This window comes from Symsagittifera roscoffensis, chromosome 2, assembly GCF_963678635.1.
Source record: "Symsagittifera roscoffensis chromosome 2, txSymRosc1.1, whole genome shotgun sequence".
NCBI classification, from domain to species: Eukaryota; Metazoa; Xenacoelomorpha; order Acoela; family Convolutidae; genus Symsagittifera; species Symsagittifera roscoffensis.
This window is the reverse complement of record NC_087063.1, coordinates 42,411,265-42,434,766: the sequence shown is the minus strand read 5'-3', so window position 1 is coordinate 42,434,766 and position 23,502 is coordinate 42,411,265. Positions and strand designations below refer to the sequence as shown.

At 34.0% G+C, this 23,502-nt stretch overlaps 2 protein-coding genes across 3 annotated transcripts in view; one reads left to right on the top strand and one right to left on the bottom strand.

Moving 5' to 3' along the window:
• LOC134839181 (branched-chain alpha-ketoacid dehydrogenase kinase-like) overlaps positions 1-23,502 on the bottom strand; it is a 557,313-nt gene that overhangs the window by 164,340 nt on the left and 369,471 nt on the right. The window lies entirely within an intron of this gene.
• On the top strand, positions 11,930-20,550 carry LOC134839183 (josephin-2-like). The gene is made up of 4 exons (XM_063854651.1): positions 11,930-12,321; positions 18,714-18,914; positions 19,119-19,286; positions 19,885-20,550. Exons 1-4 carry the CDS (start codon positions 11,950-11,952, stop codon positions 20,152-20,154), a joined length of 1,011 nt encoding a protein of 336 aa, XP_063710721.1. The 5' UTR covers positions 11,930-11,949; the 3' UTR covers positions 20,155-20,550.

The window sequence follows — 23,502 nt, the reverse complement described above, 5'->3', positions numbered from 1 at the left end:
GTAAATAAAAGTGGTCATTTGGTGGCACTTTTGTATTTTTCAATTTAATCATATTTAAGCTTATGTAAGTATAAACATTTTAATGGCATATGTTGCTGCGTTGTTTTTGGCAAGTGTTAGGTCCTATTTGAAAAAATCTGTATTATGAAAATTGTATGCGATTTGTTTTTCGTTTTTTTTTGCAACGGTTTTGGATTTCTTTTTCCACTTTTCGCAAATATCAATTTTTCTCAAAAACTACTGAACCGATTTTCAGAAAAAAATGGTATCAATAGAAAAGCTGGCTGATATTTTATGTGCCAGCAATTATTAACTGCACAATTCAGAGATGAAGGTTTTAATCAAAAGATTGAATTATGGGATTTACCCTTCTCAAGCGGCTGTTACCTAAATTCGGTAGAAAATAGTTATGGCCTCAAACAAGCCCATTTTTAACCTTTCGGTTAATTTTGAAAACTTTGTCTTTTTTCAAAAACTAACCGTCTTTTCAAATCGGAGATAAAAGTTTCAACCGAAAAAGAAAATCAGATATGCGAATGTTACCCGTTTTTGGGAAAGTTTTTTCTCGAAAACTAACCAGTTAAATCTGCTGTTGATAGTTCATGAAAACTAAAATGGCGCATGGATTTCTCTGCGTTATCTATTTTACCTTGTTTTTTTTCATAAAAAGAAGCCGTTATGGGCTTCGGAAAAATTCTTTTTTAAAATTTTACCTTTGTTAAGAAATTGCGTCACTATTCTCGAAAAAATCTATTTTATATTTAAATGCGGGCTTCACTATCTCGCCATGTTAAATCTTTTTCAACTTATTATTTTTGCATGTTTAAGCTATATCGTATATTGCAATAGTTAAGAATTTTTTTCGATTTACCAATTTGATTTTAGTGGTTATTTTACCGAGTTTAAATTAAGCAGCCCAATATCCAATTAGGGTTTGCGAATTTGGCCTCCAATTTTGAATGCCCGAATCATTTTAGTTAACGAGATAAGACGATTTTTGAGTTTTTTCAAAAAATTTATATTATTATTTTTTCGCAAATCTATTATCTATCTATCTATTATATATTTAAATGCGGGCTTCACTATCTCGCCATGTTTAAGCTTTTTCAACGTATTATTTTTGCATGTTTAAGCTATATCGTATATTGTAATGGTTAAGAATTTTTTTTTGATTTACCAATTTGATTTTAGTGGTTATTTTACTGAGTTTAAATTAAGCAGCCCAATATTGAATTAGGGGTTGCGAATTTGGCCTTCAGTTTGAATGCCCGAATCATTTTAGTTAACGAGATGAGACGATTTTTGAGATTTTTTCAAAAAATTTTCAGAAAACTTATATTAATTTTTTTTTTCGAAAAATCTGAAATTCTCAAATGTGTAGTTGGGTCCCGTCAGAGTACTCTCAAAGATTTCGAATCTTGCCTCCGAATGTGACTGCTCAATTCTTTGTAGTTTCCGAGTTATGGCCTTTTTTGTGATTTTTTCAAAATTTTCAGAAAACTTGTATTAATTTTTTTTGCAAAATCTGAAATTCCCAACCCATTATTTGGGTACTGTCAGAGTACTATCAAAGATTGCGAATCTTGCCTCCAAATATGACTGCTCAATTCTTTGTAGTTTTCGAGATATGGCTTTTTTTGTGATTTTTTCAAAATTTCCAGATAACTTATATTAATTTTTTTCGCAAAATCTGAAATTCCCAACCCTGTAGTTGGGTACTGTCAGATTACTATCAAGGATTGCAAATCTTGCCTCCAAATATGACTGCTCAAATCCTTGTAGTTTTCGAGATATGGTTTTTTTGTGATTTTTTTCAAAAATTTTCAGAAAATTTTTATTTTTTTCTCAAAGTTTGAACTTCCCAACCTTGTAGTTGGGTGCTGTCAGAGTACTCTAAGGAGTTAAAAATCTTGCCTCCTAATATGACTGTCCAAATCTCTGTGGTTTTCGAGATATGACGTTTTTTGTCATTTTTTAAAAAAAATCAGAAAACTTATATTATTTTTTTTCGCAAAATCTGAAATTCTGAACCCTGTAGTTGGATCCTGTCAGAGTACTCTCAAAGATTGCGAATCTTGCTTCCAAATATGAGTGCTCAAATCTGTGTAGTTTTCGAGATATGACGTTTTTTGTGATTTTTTCAAAATTTTTCAGAAAACGTAAATTATTTTTTAAAAATCTGAAATTCCCAACCCTGTAGTTAGGCCCTGTCAGAGTACTCTCAAGGATTGCGAATCTTGCCTCCAAATATGACTGCGCAATTCTGTGTAGTTTTTGAGATGTGAAGTTTTTTGTGATTCTTTCAAAATTTTCAGAAAGTTTGAATTAATTATTTTTCAAGATTTGAAATTCCCAACGCTATAGTTTGGTGTTATCAGGGTACTCTAAAAAGTTGAAAATCTTGACACATGCGACTGCTCAAGTGCTTTTAATTTCCGAGATGTGACGTTTTTTGTGATTTTTTCAAAATTTTCAGAAAACTTGTATTAATTTTTTTTTGCAAAATCTGAAATTCCCAACCCATTATTTGGGTACTGTCAGAGTACTATCAAAGATTGCGAATCTTGCCTCCAAATATGACTGCTCAATTCTTTGTAGTTTTCGAGATATGGCTTTTTTTGTGATTTTTTCAAAATTTCCAGATAACTTATATTAATTTTTTTCGCAAAATCTGAAATTCCCAACCCTGTAGTTGGGTACTGTCAGATTACTATCAAGGATTGCAAATCTTGCCTCCAAATATGACTGCTCAAATCCTTGTAGTTTTCGAGATATGGTTTTTTTGTGATTTTTTTCAAAAATTTTCAGAAAATTTTTATTTTTTTCTCAAAGTTTGAACTTCCCAACCTTGTAGTTGGGTGCTGTCAGAGTACTCTAAGGAGTTAAAAATCTTGCCTCCAAATATGACTGTCCAAATCTCTGGTTTTCGAGATATGACGTTTTTTGTCATTTTTTAAAAAAAATCAGAAAACTTATATTATTTTTTTTCGCAAAATCTGAAATTCTGAACCCTGTAGTTGGATCCTGTCAGAGTACTCTCAAAGATTGCGAATCTTGCTTCCAAATATGAGTGCTCAAATCTGTGTAGTTTTCGAGATATGACGTTTTTTGTGATTTTTTCAAAATTTTTCAGAAAACGTAAATTATTTTTTAAAAATCTGAAATTCCCAACCCTGTAGTTAGGCCCTGTCAGAGTACTCTCAAGGATTGCGAATCTTGCCTCCAAATATGACTGCGCAATTCTGTGTAGTTTTTGAGATGTGAAGTTTTTTGTGATTCTTTCAAAATTTTCAGAAAGTTTGAATTAATTATTTTTCAAGATTTGAAATTCCCAACGCTATAGTTTGGTGTTATCAGGGTACTCTAAAAAGTTGAAAATCTTGACACATGCGACTGCTCAAGTGCTTTTAATTTCCGAGATGTGACGTTTTTTGTGATTTTTTCAAAATTTTCAGAAAACTTGTATTAATTTTTTTTTGCAAAATCTGAAATTCCCAACCCATTATTTGGGTACTGTCAGAGTACTATCAAAGATTGCGAATCTTGCCTCCAAATATGACTGCTCAATTCTTTGTAGTTTTCGAGATATGGCTTTTTTTGTGATTTTTTCAAAATTTCCAGATAACTTATATTAATTTTTTTCGCAAAATCTGAAATTCCCAACCCTGTAGTTGGGTACTGTCAGATTACTATCAAGGATTGCAAATCTTGCCTCCAAATATGACTGCTCAAATCCTTGTAGTTTTCGAGATATGGTTTTTTTGTGATTTTTTTCAAAAATTTTCAGAAAATTTTTATTTTTTTCTCAAAGTTTGAACTTCCCAACCTTGTAGTTGGGTGCTGTCAGAGTACTCTAAGGAGTTAAAAATCTTGCCTCAAAATATGACTGTCCAAATCTCTGTGGTTTTCGAGATATGACGTTTTTTGTCATTTTTTAAAAAAAATCAGAAAACTTATATTATTTTTTTTCGCAAAATCTGAAATTCTGAACCCTGTAGTTGGATCCTGTCAGAGTACTCTCAAAGATTGCGAATCTTGCTTCCAAATATGAGTGCTCAAATCTGTGTAGTTTTCGAGATATGACGTTTTTTGTGATTTTTTCAAAATTTTTCAGAAAACGTAAATTATTTTTTAAAAATCTGAAATTCCCAACCCTGTAGTTAGGCCCTGTCAGAGTACTCTCAAGGATTGCGAATCTTGCCTCCAAATATGACTGCGCAATTCTGTGTAGTTTTTGAGATGTGAAGTTTTTTGTGATTCTTTCAAAATTTTCAGAAAGTTTGAATTAATTATTTTTCAAGATTTGAAATTCCCAACGCTATAGTTTGGTGTTATCAGGGTACTCTAAAAAGTTGAAAATCTTGACACATGCGACTGCTCAAGTGCTTTTAATTTCCGAGATGTGACGTTTTTTGTGATTTTTTCAAAATTTTCAGAAAACTTGTATTAATTTTTTTTTGCAAAATCTGAAATTCCCAACCCATTATTTGGGTACTGTCAGAGTACTATCAAAGATTGCGAATCTTGCCTCCAAATATGACTGCTCAATTCTTTGTAGTTTTCGAGATATGGCTTTTTTTGTGATTTTTTCAAAATTTCCAGATAACTTATATTAATTTTTTTCGCAAAATCTGAAATTCCCAACCCTGTAGTTGGGTACTGTCAGATTACTATCAAGGAATGCAAATCTTGCCTCCAAATATGACTGCTCAAATCCTTGTAGTTTTCGAGATATGGTTTTTTTGTGATTTTTTTCAAAAATTTTCAGAAAATTTTTATTTTTTTCTCAAAGTTTGAACTTCCCAACCTTGTAGTTGGGTGCTGTCAGAGTACTCTAAGGAGTTAAAAATCTTGCCTCCAAATATGACTGTCCAAATCTCTGTGGTTTTCGAGATATGACGTTTTTTGTCATTTTTTAAAAAAAATCAGAAAACTTATATTATTTTTTTTCGCAAAATCTGAAATTCTGAACCCTGTAGTTGGATCCTGTCAGAGTACTCTCAAAGATTGCGAATCTTGCTTCCAAATATGAGTGCTCAAATCTGTGTAGTTTTCGAGATATGACGTTTTTTGTGATTTTTTCAAAATTTTTCAGAAAACGTAAATTATTTTTTAAAAATCTGAAATTCCCAACCCTGTAGTTAGGCCCTGTCAGAGTACTCTCAAGGATTGCGAATCTTGCCTCCAAATATGACTGCGCAATTCTGTGTAGTTTTTGAGATGTGAAGTTTTTTGTGATTCTTTCAAAATTTTCAGAAAGTTTGAATTAATTATTTTTCAAGATTTGAAAATCCCAACGCTATAGTTTGGTGTTATCAGGGTACTCTAAAAAGTTGAAAATCTTGACACATGCGACTGCTCAAGTGCTTTTAATTTCCGAGATGTGACGTTTTTTGTAATTCTTTCAAAATTTTCAGAAAGTTTAAATTAATTTTTTTTCAAGATTTGAAATTCCCAACGCTATAGTTTGGTGTTATCAGGGTACTCTAAAAAGTTGCAAATCTTGACACATGCGACTGCTCAAGTGCTTTTAGTTTCCGAGATGTGACGTTTTTTGTGATTCTTTCATAATTTTCAGAAAGTTTAAATTAAATATTTTTCAAGATTTGAAATTCCCAACGCTATAGTTCGGTGTTATCAGTGTACTCTAAAAAGTTGCAAATCTTGACACATGCGACTGCTCAAGTGCTTTTAGTTTCCGAGATGTGACGTTTTTTTTTGATTTTTTCAAAATTTCTCAAAGAACTTATCTAAAAAAAGTTTCGAACAATTTGAAATTACCAACTCGATGAAGATACCTTATTGTCAGCGTACATCCTGGTGTCTCAAATCTTGCCTCTTAATATGAATGCTTAAATTCTTCTAGTTTCCGAGATAAGAAGTTTTTTTTTTCATTTTTTTAATGGAAACTTAGGCTTGAAAAAATCACAAATTTTTGAATTCCGAATCCTATAGTAGGGTGCTCTCAGGGACTCTCAGTGGTTGCAAATCTGGCCTCCAAATTTCTCCAGAGGCCCATTAAGTTTTCGAGATGACGCTTTTAAAATGGGAATTAAAAAGTTCGAAGTTACCAACCCTGTAATTGGGTGCAGTCAGAGTACACTAAAAGTTTGCAGATGTTGTTTCCAATATATGCGGTTTTTCATGAGTTGTCGAAAAATTTCGAAGCACCAGAGGTGCGTTAAACGCTAGTTCTATTTAAAACAATCCTTTCTTGTTTTGTATATCTCAAAAGTGTAATTTGAGATAATAACCCCTCGAATTAGGTGTTGCGAATTTGGCCTCCAATTTGAATGCCCGAATCATTTTAGTTAACGAGATAAGACGATTTTTGAGATTTTTTCAAAAAATTTTCAGAAAATTTATATTAATTTTTTTTTCGAAAAATCTGAAATTCTCAAATGTGTAGTTGGGTCCCGTCAGAGTACTCTCAAAGATTTCGAATCTTGCCTCCGAATGTGACTGCTCAATTCTTTGTAGTTTTCGAGTTATGGCCTTTGTGATTTTTTCAAAATTTTCAGAAAACTTATATTAATTTTTTTTGCAAAATCTGAAATTCCCAACCCATTATTTGGGTACTGTCAGAGTACTATCAAAGATTGCGAATCTTGCCTCCAAATATGACTGCTCAATTCTTTGTAGTTTTTGAGATATGGCCTTTTTTGTGATTTTTTCAAAATTTCCAGAAAACTTATCTTAATTTATTTTCGAAGAATCTGAAATTCCCAACCCTGTAGTTGGGTACTGTCAGATTACTATCAAGGATTGCAAATCTTGCCTCCAAATATGACTGCTCAAATTCTTGTAGTTTTCGAGATATGGTTTTTTTGTGATTTTTTTAAAAAAATTTTCAGAAAATTTTTATTTTTTCTCAAAGTTTGAACTTCCCAACCTTGTAGTTGGGTGCTGTCAGAGTACTCTAAGGAATTAAAAATCTTGCCTCCAAATATGACTGTCCAAATCCTTGTGGTTTTCGAGATATGACGTTTTTTGTGATTTTTAAAAAAATCAGAAAACTTATATTATTATTTTTTGCAAAATCTGAAATTCTGAACCCTGTAGTTGGATCCTGTCAGAGTACTCTCAAAGATTGCGAATCTTGCTTCCAAATATGACTGCTCAAATCTGTGTAGTTTTCGAGATATGACGTTTTTTGTGATTTTTTCAAAATTTTTCAGAAAACGTAAATTATTTTTTAAAAATCTGAAATTCCCAACCCTGTAGTTAGGCCCTGTCAGAGTACTCTCAAGGATTGCGAATCTTGCCTCCAAATATGACTGCGCAATTCTGTGTAGTTTTTGAGATGTGAAGTTTTTTGTGATTCTTTCATAATTTTCAGAAAGTTTAAACTAAATATTTTTCAAGATTTGAAATTCCCAACGCTATAGTTCGGTGTTATCAGTGTACTCTAAAAAGTTGCAAATCTTGACACATGCGACTGCTCAAGTGCTTTTAATTTCCGAGATGTGACGTTTTTTGTGATTCTTTCAAAATTTTCAGAAAGTTTAAATTAATTTTTTTTCAAGATTTGAAATTCCCAACGCTATAGTTTGGTGTTATCAGGGTACTCTAAAAAGTTGCAAATCTTGACACATGCGACTGCTCAAGTGCTTTTAGTTTCCGAGATGTGACGTTTTTTGTGATTCTTTCAAAATTTTCAGAAAGTTTAAATTAAATATTTTTCAAGATTTGAAATTCCCAACGCTATAGTTCGGTGTTATCAGTGTACTCTAAAAAATTGCAAATCTTGACACATGCGACTGCTCAAGTGCTTTTAGTTTCCGAGATGTGACGTTTTTTTTTTGATTTTTTCAAAATTTCTCAAAGAACTTATCTAAAAAAAGTTTCGAACAATTTGAAATTACCAACTCGATGAAGATACCTTATTGTCAGCGTACATCCTGGTGTCTCAAATCTTGCCTCTTAATATGAATGCTTAAATTCTTCTAGTTTCCGAGATAAGAAGTTTTTTTTTTCATTTTTTTAATGGAAACTTAGGCTTGAAAAAATCACAAATTTTTGAATTCCGAATCCTATAGTAGGGTGCTCTCAGGGACTCTCAGTGGTTGCAAATCTGGCCTCCAAATTTCTCCAGAGGCCCATTAAGTTTTCGAGATGACGCTTTTAAAATGGGAATTAAAAAGTTCGAAGTTACCAACCCTGTAATTGGGTGCAGTCAGAGTACACTATAGTTTGCAGATGTTGTTTCCAATATATGCGGTTTTTCATGAGTTGTCGAAAAATTTCGAAGCACCGGAGGTGCGTTAAACGCTGCTCCGATATTAAGGTCTCAATCGCAGGCTATTTCCATGCTTAAATAAAGAAAATTTTATGGATGTAGGAACAAATGATCGATTTTTGGAATCCTTTTTACTTTTAGGGCTACGCGTAAAGTCCATTTTTTGAACTTTTGAAAATTACGCATTTCCGTATCAGAACAATTTATGATGTAAAGTATTAGAACATTAGATTCAGCTTTCGCTGGGCCATTAGTTTACTTGCATGCTACCTTCGCGCAGATGCGAGGACGTTAGATTCCTAATCAACAAGTCGATATTCATATTCGGAACATTTCAATAATTTCTCCGGCGATTTTTTTTTCTGCATAACAATGGCAGTTTGATGGAAAATGTAGTTGCTTTATTGCTGGCTCAATAAAATTACAAGCAGTCGTGAAGCAGATGTGAAAACGTGATACTCCTAGTCTCAACAAAAAGTTTTTCAATGTGTTTTTTTAATCTTTTCCTTATTTCACATTGTTTTGCCTGTTTACAGCTTTTTGGTGCTTTTTGCTCGCGTGTGTTTGTTAAGTGCTGCTTCGCCTCTGTCTTAATATTTTCTCACTTAAAAAAAAAACGTTCTAGATTTATTTTTTTTTCATTGGATTTTTTTCGTTTTTCTTTCTTTCGTGAGAAATAAACTCTGCGCTTTAGTAGCTGGCTCTTTCTGAAAGATTAAGAGTCCGTTCAAGAAACGTTTTGAGTTTGATAAAAAAAGTAAGACCTTTTGATCAAAATCGGATATTTTCTCAAATGGCGATATCCTTTATAGCGCGATTGCCCGTTCCATGATATGAAAGTGGCAAATTTCATTGCAATGCTTTTTAAGTGTCAATGTAGGAGGTGTTAACTACGGCATTTTAACTACAAAATAATGGGGTTATGTAGTTACCCATGCGTTATTAACTTTGTTGTTGCAACGAGTAACTTGATTTTTTCCCGGGATCTGTTTTTTTTGCGAACTAGAAGTTTTCTACTTTTTCGGACTATCCTCGGTTTGTTTATTAATGTCGTCTGACTTTCATTTTTCAGCACGGACTCTTTTTTGAAAGATTAGCTTTCCTTTAAGTCTTTTATTTCCATTACTAAAGACTCATTGGAAGAGATAATTAAGTTAGAATTTTTTTGCGGAATTTTAGTTTTATTTTTGAATTTTAAAAAAAAATTTTAAAACACGAAAATGATTTATTTTTTGAATTTTTCCTTCGTCTTCTAATATGCAAGAAATTATTGCGCTTGGGACTTTTATGCTCGCGATTAGCACGCGTCATCAATTCGGAGTTTTTTTCGTGAGCAACTTGTCCAGCAAGGTAACCGAATCATTTTAACAAATCTTCACTTTCGTCAACCAACAGACATATTTTGAGCGTGTATCTGCGTTCCAAATAACCGTTTTTTACAAGGTGTGTTTTCAGTTTAGTTTCAAACTTCCCAACTCACAAGGTCTGTTTGTCGTTCATCTTTTTTTTTAACTTAATCAGCTAAGTGGCATCAAGCTTTTCTTTTTGAACCTAATCCGCTTAGCGGCATTAAATTGCGTCGTTGAATAAGCAAAACAAATTTCTTATGCGTGTGATTCTTTTGATGGGTTATTTTAAAATGTAATGAAAATTTGAAATGTTATTGAGAACAACTTTTTTGGGCGGGTTTTAGTTACTACAGGGTAGTTTCAGGGGGGACTCGAAATTTTAAGTTTTTTCTACAAAACGATTTTTTTTCGGCCCAACTGGTGTCTGCTCAAAGGTTGTCGGCCTTGTTTCCGCTTCGCTAGTTTTGTTCAGCTGCTAATTTGAATTTAAATTGACATTTTTTCCTGTCTGTTTGATGAAAATAGGTTTTATGAAATTGTATGGGATTGAGTTTTATATTCACTGTTTTTTGAGACGCTTTCGAAAATTTCTCAAAAACTCTTCCTCCGATTTTCTAAAAAGGGGTATCCATAGAAATATTGTGTGCTTGCATACTACCCTGGTTTTTTGCTTTACCTCTTTGTTCACAGCAGTCTCTCGAGAAAAGGCTAGCTTTTCTCGAGAGCTAGCCTGCCAAACCTGGCTTTACGGGCTCAATCGAAATTAAAGGCTGGGTGGGTTACCTCAGCATGAAAGGCTGCACCAAATTTCTTAAAACAAAAAGAGTGACTCTCGGGAATGTCAACTCTCTGATTTGTAGACCGTTTTTTGGACTTTTCTCGATTACTATCCTGCCAAATCTGATATCACAGGTTCAATCGGTAAAACAGGTTGTTGCAAGCTTTGCTTTTTTAAATGTGCTACGCCCAATTCTTTTTAGAGAAAATGTATTGTCTTCAAATCAGAGAAAGTTTTGAAACTGACCGTTTTTTGAGTTTTTTGCGTTACTCCAAAAGTTTCGTGCCGTTTCTCAAGTTAAGTGTTTAATCGAGAAACCCGATTGTGGTTAACATCTCTACTTTAGAGGGGACATGACCTGCTTTCAGCATAAACAATTACGGATTTCGGAAAGTCAAGTTTTTGATCTTTGACCGTTTCTTAGAAACTGTTTGAGTTCTTTTTTAAAGTACCCCATCAAGTCTGTGATGAAAAACTAATCGAAAGAAGTGTTTGTGCAATTTTTTCCGGCAAAGCGGCTACTCTTTAAATATTGTAAGAGGAACTTTGTTTCTCCGGGAAAAATCTTTAAAAAATTTCACTCTATTTGTTTTAGTAGACAAACAGCCAAAAATTGAAGGAAGAATAGCAATTTGAAGCCAGGTCAGGTCAAACACGTACCGTTTAGTCCTGCATCAGTATAGCAAATTCAAAAAATATCACACACGTACCTCCAGCTTTAGTTGGGCTCTAGGTGTCGTTCATAGAGACATACGAAACTTTCGGTTCACCTAGTTTTATACATTTTTGACATGTTTTTTTATGATTGTGTTTTATCGCAAGTTATGCGATGCTCCGCTTTGCCTCTGTGTCAGAAAACTATGAAAGCAAACTTTCTGCGTTTTGATTGCTCCAGAAAGTTTATTTCAAAAGCATTATTCAGTAAATTATAACAACGTTATTCTGGGTAGTATATTTCAACTTTGATTTCAAAAAGTTTGTCCTGACTTAATTTCAACTTTCCTAACTTTGTCTTTCGACAGAAACGTTTCAATTTCAAACTGCAATTAATTTCTGTGAAATAATTATATATACAACAATTTCATAGTGAAAGAAGTAAAATGGTCAATCGCATTTAGAGCGATATACCTTGGACTAATACTGAGGGAATAATTGTTTTTGCATTTTGAAAGGTTTTTGATGTTTAATGATTGAGTGTTTATACTTGTTGAATGATTTTTGATGCATTGATTGATGTGCTTGATTTTCAAATACAGCTGTTGAAATATAAACGCGCGGAAATGCGAAAAAATTGAACGAAAGTATGTGTTGAAGTATGCGAGTTGAAATTAAAAGTCAGGAATTAAGTTTGTTGAATTAAAAGCACGAAATAGTAGAATCCATGAAGCCATATCAAATTGGTCAGAAGGGTAGATTTGCATCACGTTGTCCATGACGTTTTTTTATGGTGCTTTTTTCGTTCAAATTTTTTCTGCATTTTTCAATTCTTGCCATTTCAGCACTCATTTTGGCCGCTTAGTGTAATTTCATAATTTCAAGTCATGCCTTCCTTTTTCAAGATGGAAATGAGTGCTTAGACTCTGATGAGCGGAAAAGGTTCTGACGTCGGACCTCTACCCACCCCTGAAAGAGCAGTGTACGGATTCGTACTCTTTGTGCTCACTATCGTCGCATTCATCCTCTACTGTCTCTGGGCATTTGTTCCTCTGGAGATACTGGACTCTTTGGGTCTATCTTACTGGCCTGCCAAACATTGGGCGCTCACTGGACCCTTGACGATACTAATTTCCTCATTTTTTGCTGTTTATGTAATTTACCCGATTATATGCATCAGGCAATGTGCAAATAAAGATAACGAGGAATCTCTTTACACGGATGGCTTTGCTGTCAGACACAAAGATTTGAACTCAGATGAACTTGAACTTAATCCCGTCTACGACTATGAAATTTCTCAGGTCAATAAACTACTCTACTCTTGCCAATTATAAAGTTTTAATTTCACAATCGACAAATGTGTTCGCTAATCTTGCTTTTGAGCAGTTGCTGCATTTGAATCTACCAAAAAGTGTACGATGTGTGTTGTTGTACCGAAATGACCCTTCTATTGTTATTGGCAAGTTTCAAAATCCATGGTCTGAAATTAACAAACCAAGGAGAGCGAAGGAACTTGGGATACCATTCGCTAGGCGTTGCAGTGGTGGAGGCACCGTGTTTCACGATCTCGGAAATGTGAACATATCATTTTTGGCTCCGCGTTCACAGCTGAACAAATCTAAAAACTTGATATTGATCACGCGTTTTCTGAAAGATGCTTACAATCGTGATGTTAGCATTAATGAACGGAGTGATCTAGTGTATGAGATGAAAAAGATCTCAGGTTCGGCTTGTCGTATTGAAAAGGAGCGATCAATACATCATTTTACGTTGCTTTTGAACTCTGATTTGACCTTGATTCGGCAGTTTTTGGGGAGTGAAAGAAAAGATTACACGATTCAAAGCACGGCAACGAAAAGTGTTCCTTCGCCTGTAAATAATTTGCTCGTGACAGATCAAGAAGTTAATTATGAAAATTTTTCTCAAAAGTTGGCGGACTATTTGTGTAGATATCTCGATTCGGATGTTACCACCAATCATTTCGCTCTTCTCGATCCTTTTGATTTTTCCGAAGTTCAACTATTTTCTAAAAGCCTTCAAAGTTGGGATTGGTTGTATGGCTTGACACCAAAGTTCAAGTTCCTATTTGAAGTTGAAAATTTTGAAAAAGGTGCGTCAATTGAATTGGAAATTGCTAAAAGTGTTATCAAAGGTGTTAGAGGAATTGAAAATGGCACTGCTTTGTCTGAAGATATAGGAAAGCAATTAATCGGAGCTCCATTTCTGCGAGATACCGTGTGCAAGCTGTTAGATGAAGCAGCTTCAAACTGTGAAAAGAGCCGAGAGTTGCAGTTTTTGAACTGTTTGAGAGCAGAAGTCAAACGTTTACCTATTTTTTGAAGTTTGAATGATTCTGAATATTAAGATAGAAATAGTTACACTTGCGATCAGCAAGCGTTATCCAATGGGAGCTTTGAGTTTTTAAAGTCAGGTTAACGACTTGTCTGACAGAATCAGTGGAGCTTTTAGTAGTTTGCTTTATCCCTTATCGATTCAACTTCTATGACCGTTGCTGTGCATTTGGTTCGGATGTCAATTTTTTCCGACCGATTTTGACTACCTCAAAAAAACGCGTAGTGGTTCGAACATTCTTTGAGACTTTTACAGCAAACTGCTATCCTTCAACTGTGCTAGGATGCCGTTCTGTTTTTTTTTTTAGAAAAATTTTCCCAAACTTGATTTTTAAGCTTCAGAGCAACCCAAATTTTTAACGTATTGCAACCCGGTGCTAGACTTTTTGCCCGTGGACTCATCTCCTTGCGATACCTTGATTAATGAAGAATTCAATTTTTTTATCGTCTCCGGCACACTTAGCCTGGAGGTAACGAATACGTCTGGGACGGCAAAGGTTATGGGTCTGAAACTGTCCAGGACATTTTTTTTTCAAACGGGAAATCGATCTATCTAATTATCTGTTTCTTTCTATCTATACATTATTTAATTGGCGTTTCAGTTGACACGTGCTTTAGATGTCCCCATGTTGACAGGTTTAACAAAATGCCAAAATAAAGCAACGTTTATGTTTTATTAAATTTAACGTGTTAAATTTCAATGTCATCTATTATTTTAACTATACATCTGTTGAAACGTCAATTGTTTAACAATTTTTTTCCTTTATTTGGCAATGCAAAATTTTTAAAGCTTCTTGATTCAGTGTTTTTTCGCTAAATTTAAATTCTCAACTCTTTGATGGTTTGCTATCAGGGTACACTCAGGGGTTGCAAATCTGGCCTCCAAATTTTACCGCTCAAATCCTTTTGGTTTCCTTCCGAGATATGGCGTTTTTTTTTATTGTTTGTTAGTTTTTTTTCTAAAAAAACTAAATTTAAAAAACGCTAACTGAGCTTGAAATTGTCAACCCATTGGTGGGTTGCCCTCAGGGTACACTATGGATTTGGAATTCTGTCTTCCAAGTTTGACTGCTCCATTTTTTTCAAGTTTTCGAGATATGCCGTTTTTTATGATTTTTTTTCGTCAAAAAGTTAAATTCGAAAAAAACTAACAGAAGTTTCAACTCTCAATTCTAAATCGGGTGCTCGCATAGTACACAATAGAGTTGCAATCCTGCCCTGAAAAAAAAAACATTTTGGTTATCGAGATAAAGCGTTTATTATGATTTTTTTTTAAAGTTTTTATTCCAAAAAAACTTGGATATGAAAAAAACTAAAACAACTTGAAATCTCGGCCTTTAAGTGGAGTGCCTTCAAAGTTCATTGTGGAGTTGCAATTCTGTCCTCCAAATGGGACTGCTCAAAATTTTTGGTTTTTGAGATATGGCGTTTTATGATTTTTTCAATTAGAATTGAAAAAAAAAATTCATCGAAATTGAAATTCTCAACCCTGTGGTGGAATTTTCTCAGCTCAGAGTTAAGTATGAAATTGAAATTTTAACCTCCGAATATGACTGGTCAAGTCGTTTTGGTTTTCGAGATACGGTGTTTTATGATTTTTTAAATATTATAGATTTGAAAAAACTATTAGAACTAAAAATTCTCAACCCTTTACTGGGGTGCTCTCAGAGTACACTCAGGATTAGCAATTTTGGTCTCCAAAGGTTACTGCTCAAATCCTGTTTTTTTGATCTTTTCATTTTTTCAATAAATTTAAATTGAAAAAAAAAAGAAAACTAACCGATCTTGAATTTCTCAACCTTATGCTGGGGTACTGTCAGGATACTTTCAAGAGTGATCCCTGGGTATAAACATGCCCTCTGACTTCAACTGCTCAAATCTTTTTGGTTTCCGAAATATGGCGTTTCCTATGATTATTATTTTTTTTTGTAAAAAAACCTCATTCAAGATTAATGAACTGAAATTGTTAACCCTTTGATGGGGTGCGGTCAGTATAGAATATGAATTTCAAATCTGAGCTCTAATTTTGTTTGCTCATTTGCTTTTCATTTTCGAAGCAAGGCGTTTTCTTAATGTTTTTTAGACTTAGATATAAAAAACTAACCAAACTTGAAACTCTCAACCCCATAGATACAAATTGGGGTTGCAATCTCAGGGTTTAATATGGGATTGCAATTCTGCACACGAATGTAACTGCTCAATTCTTTTTTTGGCCGCGAGATATTGCGGTTTTATGGTTTTATTTTTCAAATTTTTTCTCATTACCTTTTCGGTACCCTGGCAATCGGGTACTAGACTTTTTCCCCGTAAACGTTTTAGTTCCCAGGACTCTTCTAGACGCTTCTTCTTTAGTGGTACCTTGTTTCATAATGAATTCAAATTTAGCGTTCCCGGTCCACTTAACCTGGAGGTAACGAACACGCCTAAGACGGATAGATAGGTCCTGGGTTTGAATCTGACCAGGACCGGTTTTTTTTTTCAAACGGGAAATAGTCCGTTTCAAAAAAAAAGTCGTCGGCTTTTTATTGTCTGCTTATGTGTTGTAGGGTTAGTTGCCATATTGTTGATTTTTAAAAGTTTTTCATGCATATTACTTGCTGCTAGTGTTTTGATTTACCGCTGCTGTTTGTAATTTTTCTAGCCTTGACTTTGTATATATTTTTTTCGCCTAAAAAATTTATTATGCACAAATGAATTCGGCTTATTTTTATCGGCTTATAGTGAACTAACTTCGAGTCGTTCAAACGGAAACATGTTTTTGATGCTCACCTCTGCGCAAAATGCTAATAATCTTAAAAGAAATTATAGTTCAAGTTTTTCATGACAATTTTTCTTAAGCATTTTTGTTTTTCTTTTTTTTCGGCTTGATAGCTTTCGGGCTATTTTCTATCGGTTTATTGGCCTCATATTGCGTCTTTTGACGAGCGAAAAACGTTTTGGTGAGCGTGTTTGTGTTTTGAGGGCGAGGGGTATTTAATAGCTTCTTATTCTTGATGTTTTTTGAATTTTCTTCGGCTTTTCCCCTTTTTTGGGCTTAGTAGGTTTCGACCTATATAATTCGGCTTAGCGGCCGCACATTGTTTCCTATGTCGAGCTATTAAAGTTTTTCGATTGTTTAGTTGTTTTGAGGGCTAAGGGCTTATTAAATTTTCATAAGTCTTAAGTCTTGTTGATTTTTAATCGGCTTAAAGGCTTCTGACAAGGTATTTTCTGCTTAGTTTCTGGTGGGTCTATAATCTTTCGATGCTTCTTTCACATTCTGTTGTTTTGGCATGCTTTTGTTTCAAAACGAGCCTTTTTTATTTTAATAGTTTTAGTTTGTTCGACATTTCCGACTTTTTAAAAAAAAATTTTCTTGTGTTGTATCACAAGTGGTGCGAACCTTAGCTTCACTTGTGTAAACCGTGGAGTTAAAAAGAATGAAGAGATTTTGAAGATCTCCACCTTGTGATGGGTGCTATCAGGGTACACTCAGGAGTTCCAGTTGTGACCTCCAAACAAAAAACATAAAAATGTCAAGTCTATGATGGGCTGCTATCAAGGTGATTTGAGGAAATGCACTGTTGGAGTCCAAATTTTATTGCTCATTCTTTTTTTTGGTTTTCGAGATATGGTTTTTTTTTCTTCATTTTTTAAACTCTTGATAAAAAACTTAACCGAACTTGAAACTCAACTTTATGGATACAAAATGGGGCTCCAATTGAATGTGTTATCTGTGATTGCAATTCCGCCCCTCAAATGCAACTGCTCAATTCTTTTTGATTTTCGAGACATTTTTTTTTAAAATTTTTTTATCGAAAATCTTAGATATAAAACAAACTAACCGAACTTGAAACTCCCAACCCTTTGTTGGGCTGCTATCAGGGTACACTCAGGTGTTGCAACTCTGGTCTTCAAATTTTATTGCTCAACTTATTTTGGTTTTCGAGATATTGGCTTTTCGATGATTTTTTTTATATTTAAAAAAAACTATTTAAAAAACTAACAGAAGAGTGCTTTCTTAAAGAGTGGTTATTTAAAGAGTGCTTTATTCCCTCCAAATTTGGTTGCTCAATATCTTTTTGGTCATAGTGATATGTCGTTTTCTTATAGATTTTCATTTTTTTTTCTGCGAAAAAAACTTTGATTTGAAAAAAACTAACTGAAGTTCAGTGATTGAAAGTTTAGCTGCCAAATTTGTCTGATTAAAAATTGAGGCGTTTTTTTTAAACAGATTTTACAAATCACTAAAACTTGATTTTTTCAACCAGGTATTGTGGTGCTGTCGGGGAACTCCATGAGCTGCACGTTCGGCTTCTAATTAAACTTATCAAATTAACTTTCCGATATATGATTTTTTTGTAAACTAAGTTTTTTTTTCAATAACATTCTGATTGATGGCAGGAATTTTGAACTGTATGAAAATATATGAAGGGAGTATGTGTATGGTGTCGGCTTAAGGTCTTTTTTTGAGAGTAAGTTCAACAAATCTGGTAAAACTCAAAAGTTCTGGAAACGATCACTTGGGTGAAAAATAACTTAATAAGAATAAGTAAATTGTTCAATTAATGAAATAGAACACCTTGATTGAAGTTTTCTTTGAGTCAGTCAAATTTATTTTGGAAAAACTAATACTACGCCATAGTTTTTTTTCCATTCGTTCTCAGTGACCTCTTCGGATCAATTCTCATCTATATAAGCCGTCCGGTTATTTTTGTTCCAACCATTGAAAATGGGGAGAAACTTAGTATTCGAGTCTCTTTTAGTTTTTTTCTGTTTTGCGCGCAAAGTTAGGTAACAGAAATAATCATCGGACTGGGTTGAGTTATATACCATATTAAAGCACTTACAGTCGTTATTCGAACCACATCAAAAAAAAATTTAAAAATTTTTCTGTCGAGAAAAACCGGAAATTTTTCATTTTAGTCTTATTTCGTGCGAATAAAGCAAGCGAGCATTCGTATTTTAATTACTCAAAATCTTACAATAGCTTAATTTCAAACCTGAAAATTTAATTTTAATTGAGGGACGTTAATTTACTTTGAGTATTTTAGCGGTTTTTTGGAATCAAAATTTTCAATAATTCAAAAATTTGCAAAACTTGGATTTTTTTTGTATTTTTCGTTTTTCAAGTGATTTTTCTACAAAATAGTTTTTTTTATTTGCTTATGTTACTATGACTGTCGAATATACCTAATCGCCAGTTTTTTGTCAGCTCCTTTTATCACACCACGCCGAAAAAAAACGACAATAATTTGAAAAAAAAACTTGTTTTTTTTTAAGACCATGGTCGGAACATTCTGTGCTACTTTCACAGTAACCGGCTATCCTTGTTCTAATATATATATTTATTTTCGTTCCAGAACCCAGGCATGAAAAAGAACCAATCGATACCGCAGCAGACACAGAATCATTTTAAACGGAAGGGTAGTGAGTTCCATGGCATCTACCACGAGAAACAGTCAAAAGAGCTATGTGCTCTTCATGCTCTCAACAACCTCTTCCAGTGCAGCTCCTTCGCGAAGCCAGAACTAGACCAAATATGCCAGAGGCTCGCTAATCAGGTACGTCGTTAATGCTGGCACGAAAGAAGTGTGCATTACCGACTTTATATTTTCGTTTTAAAGGTGCAATCAAAAAGAGGGAGATAAAAAATGAAACCTAAAAAAACTCATTTATGAAACTGAAAGTAACAGAATAAGAAGCTAGTGACGATCGACTGAAGATAACTTTTTTGAATTACGAGTGCGGATATTATGTTTGTACAGGAATCAGTGTCTGCGTCTAGTGGTCCCCTGACAGTAAACCCTCACAAGAGTGTGTTGGGCACGGGGAATTATGACGTGAATGTGCTCATGACAGCCCTGAATAAGAGAGACATGGAGGCAGTGTGGTGGGACAAACGCAAGTCGCTCAACTCCATAAACTACTCAAAAGTATGATAAGTTGCAGTTTTCTTATTGTCGTTGTATTTCGACTAACTGGACAGTTTTTGGCAATAATGTTAAAACATCCGAGCTCTCCCTAAGCCCATACTAAGACCCTTTTCTGAAAATTTATTGCACAAAACTTTTTGAAAAAATTTGGAAAATTTTTATTGCCAAGAAAGCGCTAAATGAAGCTTCCAAAACTGGTTTTCAATCTAGTGAGTTTAAACTTTCATAGCCTGAATGGACGTTTTCATCTAGTGAACGTTACTCTACTCTATCACTTTACTCGCTCGAAATTAGACTAATGGTCAAAAATTTCCAACCAGTTTTTCTCGATACCGGGACAACTTTTTGACAATTTTTCAATGTCGTTCAAATGCAAATCAAAGGGCTTCAATATGATATATCATTGGACCCATTGCAATGTTTGTTCGTGGTACCTGATTTTGCGTGGAAAGCAGAAAAAACTAAAACATACACGAAGACAAAGTTCCTCTTCAATATTCAATGGTCGGAACAGTCTTTTGGATGAATTTTATCGCCCTTTCTGATATAAGGGATGAAATATTTGATTTTGACATAGAGCTTGTTGATTTATTCTTAGGTGTATGGCTTTATCCTCAACGTAGACTCATGGATGTCATGGGGTGTAGTGACCATCCCCATCAAGAGAAAACACTGGATAGCAGTCAGACAAATCAACGGCATGTTTGTAAACCTAGACTCCAAGCTGAAACAGCCCGAAGTTATCGGCCAGACAGACGGCTCTGTGAGGACATTTTTAGCCGGACAGCTGGACTCAAAGCAGGCCGAGATGCTTTTGGTAGTCGACAAAACGACATATGACAAAAGAGAGTGGGAACTCCAAGATTGATCTTGAACTTTCCCCAGTTTAAATGACACCAGAAAAGAACTATCTATAGAAGTAACAAACATGCAATAAAAAGTCGGATAAAGAGGAGTGACAAAACAAATCAGATCGACGAAATGTTCCTGGCAAACCATATCATTGTCCTAGAAAGTAGTCTCGCAAATACTTTCAAGATTTATGTTGTCTTTGTTGCTCTGAGCTCCTTTTTGTACACTGAAAACTAAATTGATTCACTACACACAGATGCATATGTTGAAGATATCGAGGAACGGAACCAGTCTACATTACATCATAATTATTTCACCCTTTTCAAAAGTTAAATCTTGGTTAAGTTCTGATGTAGTTTAAATTATTATGCAGTTAGCTTTGACACTTAATTTAGATATTATTTTGCTATAATTTTTTTGAAAGCTGTAAAGCCTAGAATGAGTAGACTTCTTCTGGTCTTTATTTTTATCTGAATCATGCAACCATCATCTTCGCCAACACGGGAGAATCTACATTTTTAGGGATGCTTGTGAGGGTCATTGAAAAAGGACCAAAGTAATGTGTTTTGTCTTAAAAAGTTTTCAAGAAGTCTTCTCAGTGTCAAAAAATCTGGCTTCAATTATTGTTTCTCATTCAATTTCCTGAATGATCCTGGAAGCGAAGATCCTGAATGCTTGGAAGAGATTAGTTCGATCGACGAAAACAATCTGAAGAAAATAAGCACCGAGCATAAATAGGCCTTCTTCATAGTTTCTGGTTTCAAGTTGGTCCGGCTTATTTCGTTGAAAAAAACAAGAAATGCATTTTCAAAATCAGTATCACTGGAAGAAAAAAATGACGCAAAATATATAAAAAGAAGAAATTGATCCGTTTTAGTGACTAATATCATATTTTACCATAAAAAATCACATTTAAAAAGAAAACAACCAGAGTTCTATCTGAAAACGTTTTTTTTTGCTATGATGACTGTGATCGGATTATTCTGTGTCACTTGCCCAGCATCCAGCTACTCGTGTTTTCTATTTGATTCTGATTGAATTGTTCTTTTTCGATATTTTTGCGCCATTTTTACTTCATCCAGTGATGCTGTTCTTGAAAACGGATTTCTCATTTTTTTTCTGCGTAATAAAACGGACCAACTTGAAGCCAGAATTTAAATAGAAGGCACATTTATGCTCGGTTCTTATTTTCTTGAGATTGTTTTTGTCGATCAAACTAATCTTTTTTTACCATTATAAATACATCCTTGAGCTTGAATCAAAATTATATCGTTTGAAAAACAATTTGAACTTGTTTTTTTTGGAAGCGAAATCTCGACTGAAAAGGCATTATTGTGATACATCTCTTCTACTGTACAAGCTTCCTTGAAGCGATCAAAATTGAGTCAGCGACCTGAATAGGAAATGAAAATAAACTAACCTCAGTGGTCAGATTTTATCTAGCTGTCAATAAAAGTTATAGAAATTCGTTTTTGGAATCTGAATCACCGCTGAACAGTAAAAATCACTTTTCAGCCGGAATTTCAATTTCAAAAATAGATTTTTATAAGTTAAGTTGACGGTGAGATAAGAAATTTGAACTCTACTAATGAGTTTAGATAAATTTTCCATAAGGAAAATAATAAACATCGTTTAATAAGCTTTCTCACAGCTGGAAAGAAACCAAAGAAGGTTGATAGCTGCCTGTGAATAAGTATCTTCAAGTTAGTTAGTAAGTTATTCTTTTTTCTAGTTTCAAAAATTTTATATGAAACATACAAAGAATATGCTGTCGAACATTTTTTCCGATGTGCGCAGCGATTGTGTTCTAGGTGCAAAGAATTGACGTCGAGTCGCAAGAAAGCTTCGCTCACTATAATAACTCAGTCAGGCATGGAGAGAAAAAAATAATAACGGTTTCTGGCAGGACAGGCTGGGTAGCCTTCGATAGATCCTCTGCATTTTGCAGAAACTAATGATTTTCATCTTCGTATGGAATCGTTCGAGTTGATAATATCGCTCGACGCTATACGAAGTTCATTATAATTTTGTTTTCCGCAATCCGCAGAGTATCTTTTGAAGGCTATCCAGCCAGTCTAAGATATTCTTTTTCTTTTTATTCTTTTTCTTTTTTTCATTTCTTCCTTTTTCCGAATCAAAATTTTAAATTTTCATCCAGATATTTCACCTTTTTTGCAGCCAAAATTGGGCAAGCTGTGTTGGTTTTTGTTCCGACTATTGAAAATGGGGAGAATACAAACTTTGTATTCGTATGGGTGTGTCAGTCTTTTCTTTTTTTTCCACGCAAAATCAGGTATCTTAAATAATCATCGGAATGAGTAGAGTGATATATCTTATTGAAGCCCTTTCAATCGTGATTTGAACATTTAAAAACTTTGAAACAAATTCAGTGTTAGGAAAATCTCTTTTGAAAATTTTGATTTTCCGTCTATTTTTGAGTGAGTATGGCGATGAAAATTACCAATTTAGGCTAAAAAATTGATGATTTTACGAAAAGAAAATATAGATGTGGAAGCCTTATTCAGCGTTTCTCTGGCAAAAAAATGCTTCGAAAATCTTGTTGCCTAATTTCGAGCGAGTAAAGCAAGTGAGTAGGCTAATTATAGAAAAATAGGCCATTTAGTTTAACTCCAGTAAAATTATTTACTCCAGTAAAACTATAAACTTTTGTTTAACTCCAGTAAAATTATTTTTCGAAAGTTTTTAGTGCTATCTTGGGAATAAAGAGCTTAAATAAATTCCAAAAAAGTTCTGCAAAAAAAATGAAAGTGTTTTTTTTCTTGCATGTTTTGGACTATAACTATTGTCCGATTTACCTTTTTTCCTGTATTTGTCGAATTTGCCTAATATCTATGTTTTTTTTCTGATCTTTTTATCTCACGACTCACAAACATCAACACAAATATATTTAAAAAAAACTTTTTTTATGAGAAAGGTCGGAACATTCTGCTAGTTGCACAGCAACCGGCTATCCTTGATTTTTTTTGATGTATTGGTTCTGCAGGCAGGGTTCAAGTGAGAGTTCCGTCCTGACACGCGATCATTTTCATCGAATAGACGATCTCTATGTGAACGCCTTACCGCTATGCTATGTGCCTCGTTGCCCTTACTGGATTGCTTCAATTTATTAGCTTCTTTTTTGTTCTTGCCAACCGTTTACAAATATTGGCGTGCTACTTTAATCTTTTAATGGCGCTACTTTTTTAGAAGCAACGGATCGTTGACTCTCGTCAGACGAAAAAATAGCTCGAAGTGAAATCATTGTAAATGGAACTTTGCTGGGCTTAAATCATTAACATTGTTTATACTTATCCTGATGACTAGACAAATTTGACAGTTAATCAAACTGTCTAAGCTTCTGTTT

Excerpts from the sequence above, each read along its gene's own strand:
- LOC134839183 (XM_063854651.1), top strand. The coding sequence starts at position 11,950 with ATGAGCGGAAAAGGTTCTGACGTCGGACCTCTACCCACCCCTGAAAGA. Across the intron at positions 18,915-19,118 it reads GCCAGAGGCTCGCTAATCAG|GAATCAGTGTCTGCGTCTAG; the intron begins GTACGTCGTTAA and ends ATGTTTGTACAG. Across the intron at positions 19,287-19,884 it reads ACTCCATAAACTACTCAAAA|GTGTATGGCTTTATCCTCAA; the intron begins GTATGATAAGTT and ends ATTTATTCTTAG.